The 9,195-nt window shown below is 47.8% G+C and overlaps 1 protein-coding gene across 1 annotated transcript; it reads left to right on the plus strand.

The window, feature by feature from the left end:
* Window positions 1–2,041, plus strand: LOC119288678 (serine/threonine receptor-like kinase NFP). Its single transcript, XM_037568253.1, has one exon. It carries the CDS (start codon window positions 1–3, stop codon window positions 1,885–1,887), a length of 1,887 nt encoding a protein of 628 aa, XP_037424150.1. The 3' UTR covers window positions 1,888–2,041.
* Window positions 2,042–9,195: the final 7,154 nt, after the last annotated feature.

A 9,195-nucleotide genomic window follows, 5' to 3' on the forward strand; every position in this document is an offset into this window, starting at 1 on the left:
ATGGACCCCCGCCGCTTCCTCTGCTGCCTCCTGCTCGCCCTCGCCCTCGCCTCCCGCCGCTGCGCCGCGCAGGGCGGCGCCGGGCGCTTCGCGTGCCTCGTGCCGGCCCCGTGCGACACGTTCGTCCTGTACCGCACGCAGGCCCCGGGGTCCCTCGACCTCGGCGCCGTCTCGGACCTCTTCGGCGTGAGCCGGGCCATCATCGCCAGCGCCAACGGCTTCGGCCTCGACGCCGAGGGCGCGGCGCTGCTGCCCGACCAGCCGCTGCTCGTGCCCGTCCGCTGCGGCTGCACCGGCGGCCGCTCCTTCGTCAACGTCACCTACCCCATCCGCTCCGGCGACACCTTCTACGCGCTCGCGCTCACCGGCTTCGAGAACCTCACCACCCCCGACGTCATCCAGGAGCTCAACCCGCAGGCGGTCTTCAACAAGCTCAATGTCTCGCAGCTCGTCACCGTGCCGCTCTTCTGCCGCTGCCCCACGCCGGCCGAGCGGGCCGCCGGGGCGCAGCTGCTCGTCACCTACATGTGGCGCCCTGTCGACACCATGCCCGAGGTGAGCAACCTGATGGGCTCCGACGTCGGCGCCATCGCTGCGGTGAACAACGTCAGCGCCGACTTCACCTCCACGACGATGCTGCCGATGCTGGTCCCGGTGGCGCGGCCGCCGGTGCTTCCTCCGCTGCAATATGGCGCGAGCCCGAGCACCGGCGATCCCGGAGCCAGCAAGGGCTTCTCGGGCGCCACCGTCGCGGCGAGCATCGCGGGGTCTCTCGTCGCCGTCGCTGCCCTGTGCACGGCGATCTTCGCGTACCGGAGGTACCGCGAGAAGAAGGCCACGGTGCACTCGGCGTCCAGGTTCGCGAGCCCGAGGTTTTGCTTCAACCAGAACGCTTACGGGATTCAGAACAGCAGTTCCATCGCTCGCATGATCAACGGAGGGGACAAGCTGCTCACCAGCGTGTCGCAGTTCATCAACAAGCCTATCATCTTCGGTACAGAGGAGATCATGGAGGCGACGATGAACTTGGACGAACGGTGCAGGATCGGCAGCTCCTACTACCGGGCCAAGCTGGAAGGCGAGGTGTTCGCGGTGAAGCCGGCGAAAGGCGACGTGTCGGCGGAGCTGAGGATGATGCAGATGGTCAACCACGCCAACCTCATCAGGCTGGCCGGCATATCCATCGGCGCAGACGGGGACTACACCTTCCTCGTGTACGAGTTCGCCGAGAAGGGCTCGCTCGACAAGTGGCTGTACCAGAAGCCTCCGTCCTCGCTGCCGTCGTCGAGCTCATCGGCGGACACGCTCTCGTGGAACCAGAGGCTGGGCATCGCGTTCGACGTCGCCAACGGCCTGCTCTACATGCACGAGCACACTCAGCCGAGCATGGTGCACGGCGACGTCCGCGCACGGAACATCCTCCTCACCGCGGACTTCAGGGTCAGGATATCTAACTTCTCCGTGGCCACGCCGGCGATGGCCGACGCCGCGGCGACGAGCAGCGACGTGTTCGCCTTCGGCCTGCTGGTCCTCGAGCTTCTCTCCGGCAGGACGGCCATGGAGGCGCGCGTCGGCGCGGAGATCGGCATGCTGTGGAGGGACATCCGGGCGGTGCTGGAGGCCGGGGACAAGAGGGACGCCAAGCTGAGGAAGTGGATGGACACCGCCCTTGGGGACGAGTACTACTTGGATGCGGCACTCAGCCTGGCCGGCATGGCGAGGGCCTGCACGGAGGAGGACGCGGCGCGGCGGCCGAAGATGGCCGACGTCGTGTTCAGCCTTTCAATGCTGGTGCAGCCGTCACCGGTGGGCGACGCGTTCGAGAAGCTATGGCAGCCCAGCTCGGAGGAGAACATTAGGATTGTCAATGAAGTGGCAGCCAGATGATATGGAAACAGAACAGAATTTAGAGACTGATCTAGGAAGTTCTTAGTTTGGGTATTGCGTGCAGTGATTTATTTGGTTCGTTTTGTGAATGTGTGTCTGTTGAAAATCATCTGAGATTTGAGGGATTTGAGCTAGGGATTGGAGGAAGTGTGAAGAGCATTTGGGGAATTTCTGGATCGTTCCACCACGATCCATTCTCTCTGCTGATTTATATATTGTTTGTACAATTTACATTTTAGACCCTATAGACTCACCTAATTACATTATCTACACACCAACACTCCCCCTCAAGATGGGGTGAATATGTCGTACAAACCCATCTTGCTACAAAACATGGAAAAAGTCTTTTCTCAGAGTCCTTTTGTAAGTACATCTGCTACTTGACTTGATGAAGTTACATATGGTAGGCAAATTATCCCTCTATCAAGCTTCTCCTTGATGAAATGACGATCAATTTCTATGTGCTTGGTACGGTCATGTTGAACGGGGTTATTTGCAATGTCAATAGCAGCTTTGTTGTCACAGTACAACATCAAAGGTTTGTACTTATACAGCCGCAGCTCTGTTAGGAGAATCTGCAACCATAATAACTCACATATGCGGTGAGCCATAGACCTAAACTCGGCCTCTGCAGTAGACCGAGCCACCACACTTTGTTTCTTACTTCGCCATGAAACTAGGTTTCCTCCAATAAATGTACAGTAACCAGATGTTGAGCGCCTGTCATCTAGGGAACCAGCCCAATCAGCATCAGTGTAGCACTCAACTTGCAAGTCCCTTTGTTTGGTATATAAGAGGCCTTTTCCTGGGCACCCTTTAAGATACCGTAGGATCCTATTTACAGCTTCCATATGAACTGATTTTGGGCCATGCATGTATTGGCTAACTACACTCACAACAAAGGCAATATCTGAACGGGTATGAGATAAATATATTAACCTTCCAACTAGTCTCTGGTAGCGCTCTCGATCCACTGGTGTCCCAGCATCACTACATAACCGATGATTTTGCTCAATAGGTGTAGCAGCAGGTCGACAACCAAGCATACCTGTTTCCTTGAGCAGATCCAAGATATATTTTCGCTGCGAGAGAAAAATACCTTTTGACCCTCGTGATACCTCTATACCAAGAAAGTATCTTAGTTGTCCCAAGTCCTTCACTTCAAACTCATGTGCAAGATGACACTTCAGATCTGCAACTTCCTTGGAATCATCTCCAGTAATCAAAATGCCATCGACATACACTATCAAGATTGCAACCTTGCCATTAGTATGCTTGTAAAATAGCGTATGGTCAGCATTACTTTGAAGATAACCCCTCTTTAGCATAGCATGTCTAAACCGATCAAACCAAGCACGTGGTGATTGCTTTAAGCCGTATAAAGAACGATGTAGGCACAATACCTTTCCAACAGTTTGACTTGACTCAAATCCAGGTGGTATATGCATGTATACTTCTTCTTGGAGATCACCATGAAGGAAAGCATTCTTCACATCCATCTGGTAAATATCCCAATCAAGGTTTACAGCACATGATATAAGTGTCCTTACTGAATTCATCTTTGCCACCGGTGCAAAGGTCTCTTCATAATCGATTCCATATGTTTGCGTGTAGCCTTTTGCTACAAGGCGGGCTTTGTACCTCTCCACCTTGCCCTCGGGGGTGTGTTTAATAGTGAAGACCCACTTACAACCTATAGGTTGCTTACCTGGTGGTAGATCCACAAGCTCCCAAGTCTCATTCTTCTCCAAGGCTTTCATCTCATCAAGCATTGCTTCCTTCCAATTTGGGTCCTCTATAGCTATTTTCCAGTTTGATGGTATGGAGATAGAATCTAAAGATGCAATAAAGCTTTTGAAGGGTGGAGTACAATATTTATAGGAAATGAAATTGGCTATATCATGTTTAAAATCCTTGAGGTGTCCTGGAATATTTCGATTTCTAGTAGGTTTCCTCACAGCAATAGGTAGGTCATTTTCAGGAGCAAGGATAGATAATTGGTTATCACTCTGCCTTGTGGTGCTAATAGGAGCGACTGGACTAGAGGGATTATTGTTAGTACCTGGATCCTCATGCCTGTGAAGCTCACCATCTTGTGAAGGAAGTGAAGAGTTTCCTGTTGCATCTTGTATGTCTCCATGACCAGAACCATGATTACACCCATCACTATTTGTGTCCTCCCCCTGATTTTGAGCATTATCTAGAGTAGGTAAACCATCCGAAGTGGAAACAAGAATAGGGCTTAATGGAGAGCCTTCATTATCCCCCTCCCCTTCTTGTTGCACTTCAGGTGGAGATAGGGCAATGCCAGTGTCACTGGTTAAGCCATAATATGATTCATGTTCACGGAATGTCACATCCATGCTCACAAAAAAACGGTGCTCCGAAGGGCACCAACACCTATAACCCTTTTGAGAGGGAGAATAACCCATGAAAATACATTTGAGAGCACGGGGATCTAATTTTCCAACAAAGTTCCTATAATCATGCACAAAGCAAACACACCCAAAGACCTTTGGAGGAACTACAAAATCATTAGATTTCAAGAGACACTCAACAGGAGTCTTATGGCCAAGAACCCGAAGAGGCATACGGTTTATCAAATATGTTGCAGTTTTTATTGCTTCCCCCCAAAGAAATTTAGGCACGTTCATTGTAAACATAAGTGAGCGTGCAACCTCAAGCAAATGTCTATTTTTACGCTCTGCAACACCTTTTTGTTCTAGAGTGTTAACACAGGTAGTTTGATGTTCAATGCCGTTTGAGACAAGGAACTGTTCAAACTCCTGGTTCATGTATTCTATACCATTGTCTGAACGTAAGGTTTTAATAGTTGCCCCATGTTGATTTTTAATGAGAGCATATAGATCTTTAAAAGCTGAGCACACATCACTCTTATGCTTCAAGAGATAGAGCCAAGTGTAACGACTAAAGCAATCGATAAAAGTTACAAACCATCGATGCCCAGAAATCGAACGAACCTCACAGGGTCCCCAAACATCTGAGTGAATTATTTCAAATGGTTTGGCACTTCTTAATCCTATACTAGGATATGAACCTCTTGTATGTTTAGCCAATTCACAAGCATCACATACAAGCAGTTCCCTAGGGCACAACTTGAAAAGTGAGGGGTAAATACGAAACAATGCAGCAAAAGAGAGATGCCCAAGCCTGCGATGGTGTAGTAGTAGTTCTTGACTAGGAGACAAGCATGATGCAAAAGCAACTTCATCACTCCCTTCATCAAGATAGTAGAGTCCATCATGCACGGTCCCAGTCCCCAACAGTCTCCCTGTCTCTAGCTCCTGAAAAGCACACCAGGTAGGATAAAACAAACCTCTACAATTGAGAGATTCAGTAATAGAGCTAACTGACAAGAGATTGACTGGAAATTTAGGAACATGTAAGACATGAGGTAAGGACAATGTCTTAGTGCACCTAACAGATCCACGTCCTGTGATAGGTGCCATGGATCCATCAGCTACACGTACTTTGTCCTTACCTGAACAAGGTGTATAGGAAGTGAATATATTTGAAGCTCCTGTCATGTGATTGGTAGCTCCTGTATCAATAATCCAAGATTTTGATTGCATTGTAGAATTGTGGGTCTGGTGAGGTGTTATACCTTGGAGTGAAGTGGCATGCAAACTAGTTTCAGCTTTAGAGGAATCCTGGAAGGAAGACAAGTCTTCTGAGAGTCTAATCTTGGAGGTGAAATCCTCAAGAGCTCGCACATCTACTACCGGTAGCTCCCTCTTGGATGTAGTGAGATTCACCTGTCTTTTATGAGCTCCTTGACCTCCCCCTGTCTGAGATTTTCCTTTTTCCCACCAAGTTGGATAACCATGCAGCTCAAAGCATGAATCCTTTGTGTGTCCAGGCCTTTTGCAGTGGTTGCAAAATAGTTTGCTTTTATCTATTTTAGCAAAGGTCTTAGGAGCACGACGAGCTTGTATGGATAGGGCTGCACGTGCATCTGATTTTTCTTGAACATGCTCATTGGGTTGAGCAAGACGGGTCTCCTCCTCAATCACACTGGAAATGATATCATCAAGGCTTAGCCATTCAGTTTTGGAGAATATTAGCTGGCGGCGGAGATCAAACTCCTGATTTAGGCCATCAAGAAAGAGCTTGCCCACAAATGGTTCAAACCAGGTATGGTGAACAGCCACATCATTCTTGTCAACAGGTTGAAAAGGATGGTAATAATGCAACTCCCTATACAATCTCTTCATCTCACCTGCATACTCAGTCACTGATTTTGAGCCTTGCTTCAAGTTAGTCAACTCGTGCATGATGCGAGTAGCCTGCATCTTATTTGATTTTCCTGAAAATTGCTTCTCCAAAGCTTTCCACACTTCAAATACAGAGGTCAAAGTCTCAACTTGTTCTCGTATCGGTGGTTCCATGCTTCCTAATAACCACACCAAAACTCTATCATTGATATGTTTGGTGATAGTACCACTTTTCAGTTTCTCTTCATCGGCACTAAGCAATTCTTCATAGCCATGAGAACTCATAATTAACTGGGCATGTCGTGCCCAGCTGATATAATTGCCCGGTCCAGCCAACTTCACTGGATTAGGCTCAAGTGCATACTTGAAAGCTTCAGGAACCACTTTGAGTTGTTGTTGTTGCTGCTCAAATACTTTGCTTAAAATTTCATACAACTTATCCACACTAGTATCCCCTGATTTCCCCTTTGTTGGATCTGCCATGATTTACCGCCACACAAAGAAAAAACCAGACACACAAGACTTGGTTTTTGCAGATCTCCACTAACAACAACACACAGGCAGTACAAGCAGAGTAGATACTAGCCAAGCAGATATACTAGTGCAGGTTGCTCTCAAATGCACACAGACTGCACAAGTATTTTAATCCGGCCACTAGGCAAAGATGAGCTATCCGGCTGCACTAATCACGGTTCTCCAACGGCAGCCACAAGTACTAGTACCGACTGCACTAATCAATGAAGTACAGAAGACATCTTATTTCTTGGAGAGACGGCACAACGGCAACCAGCAATTTTTCCGCGGCAGCACAACATCCACTTCTCAGCACAGGGAGTAAGCACAGATGCACCGGGAGGCAGTCAATAGGCTACCTTAGATTGGGCGCAGCACTCGGTGCCGTAGCTTGGAGATGATGTCGCAGGTCTCGGCGGCAGCTCGCGAACGATGCAGCTCGAGTGCCCACAGCCGTAAATCACGGCGACACAGCACCGCAATTAGCCGTCACCAAGGTCGAAATCACACAGGATTAACCTGCTCCGATGCCATGTTGAAAATCATCTGAGATTTGAGGGATTTGAGCTAGGGATTGGAGGGAGTGTGAAGAGCATTTGGGGAATTTCTGGATCGTTCCACCACGATCCATTCTCTCTGCTGATTTATATATTGTTTGTACAATTTACATTTTAGACCCTATAGACTCACCTAATTACATTATCTACACACCAACAGTGTCACTGTAATTTACTGCAATGCTTTGCATTACTATGTAGACCAAAGATGACGTTTTGTTGCAGTTTCCAGCTGCGATGGATAATACTAGCATGAGACGCTACAGTCCTTTGTGTTATCTTTTCGCTCTACTTCTATATACCGGGCTTGCCAAAAGCCTAGAATTCAGTAGACTGAGATTTAATAAAGTGAGCATGGAGCGTTGACTGGTTGGCTGGGCAGCTGGGGTAGCTGCCAAGCCCACCTGGGTTCGAGCCTTGGCTCTAACACAAGGTGCACGCGGAGTTTCTCCTATAAATAAAAGCCAACGAGGGTTGTATCATCGGTCCTCGCCGTTCGTGGCATGTCGTCTCACCGGTCGCAACATCCCTCATTGACGGTTGTATCATTTAGTCACATAGATTGCAGTGTCACTTGTCATTGACTAGAAAACTATCGCAACACTTTTCGTCACTGATTGCACCATCTAGCTGTGCCGCTTGTAGCAAAACAACTACGCCGTTGTCACTCTTGATATATCAGCAGCCTATATTGCTTATAGTATGCCTAGGTGAATTCCAAAGGATTGCACGACTTGTCTAGCACTGCTTGTTTGTACAAGCTGTTGTTTGTAGCGTCTTTTGTTCTTTTTATTTTCTACTCCTAGCCATTGGCTTCTGAGCTTTCTTGTTATTTTTTTAACAAAAAAGAGGCTAGATTGGTTCAAAGGGCATCTATAATTGGGCCTCATAAGTTAACTATGATTGTTTACTAATTATATTAAACAAGTAAAAATATAATAATAAAATCCATCGAATTGATCAGATGATCTTTGTGTTTGCCCTCATTCTCCTATCTTGTTGCTCACTTTGATTTTCAACCTTGGTTTCGTTGATTCTCCTCTCAAGTTTGTTGTTCTTCATCGCAAGATCCCATATTACATCTTTTGCACCGTCTTGCAATTCACTAGACAACTCGTTTCACATATTTGCATCTTTGTAGCCATTCAAAGGGCAACCTGCTACTCCCGTTGAGGGAGTCCAGGATTATGGGGTCCTCGGGCGTCCGGGCTATGTGATATGGGCCGGACTAATGGGCCGTGGAAATACAAGACGGAAGACTTTCCCCGTGTCCGGATGGGACTCTCCTTGGCGTGAAAGGCAAGCTTAGCGTGCGTATGAAGATTCCTTTCTCTGTAAACCGACTCTGTACAAGCCCTAGCCCCCTCCGATGTCTATATAAACCGGAGGGTTTAGTCCATAGAGGCAATCATAATCATACATGCTAGACAATTAGGGTTTAGCCATTATGATCTCGTGGTAGATCAACTCTTGTAACCCCTATACCCATCAAAGTCAATCAATCGGGAAGTAGGGTATTACCTCCATCAAGAGGGCCCGAACCTGGATAAACACTGTGTCCCCTGCCTCCTGTTACCTTCGATCCTTAGACGCACAGTTCGGGACCCCCTAACTGAGATCTGCCGGTTTTGACACCGGCATTGGTGCCTTCATTGAGAGTTCCATTGTGCCGTCGTCGAAACGTTCGATGGTTCCATCAATGTGAAGGAAATATGCCCTAGAGGCAATAATAAAGTTGTTATTTATATTTCCTTATATCATGATAAATGTTTATTATTCATGCTAGAATTGTATTAACCGGAAACTTAGTACATGTGTGAATACATAGACAAACAGAGTGTCACTAGTATGCCTCTACCTGACTAGCTCATTGATCAAAGATGGTTAATTTTCCTAGCCATGGACAAAGAGTTGTCATTTGATAAACTGGATCACATCATTAGAGAATGATGTGATTGACTTGACCCATCCGTTAGCTTAGCACGATGATCGTTTAGTTTACT

Source organism: Triticum dicoccoides, chromosome 4A, assembly GCF_002162155.2.
Source record: "Triticum dicoccoides isolate Atlit2015 ecotype Zavitan chromosome 4A, WEW_v2.0, whole genome shotgun sequence".
Lineage (NCBI taxonomy): Eukaryota > Viridiplantae > Streptophyta > Magnoliopsida > Poales > Poaceae > Triticum > Triticum dicoccoides.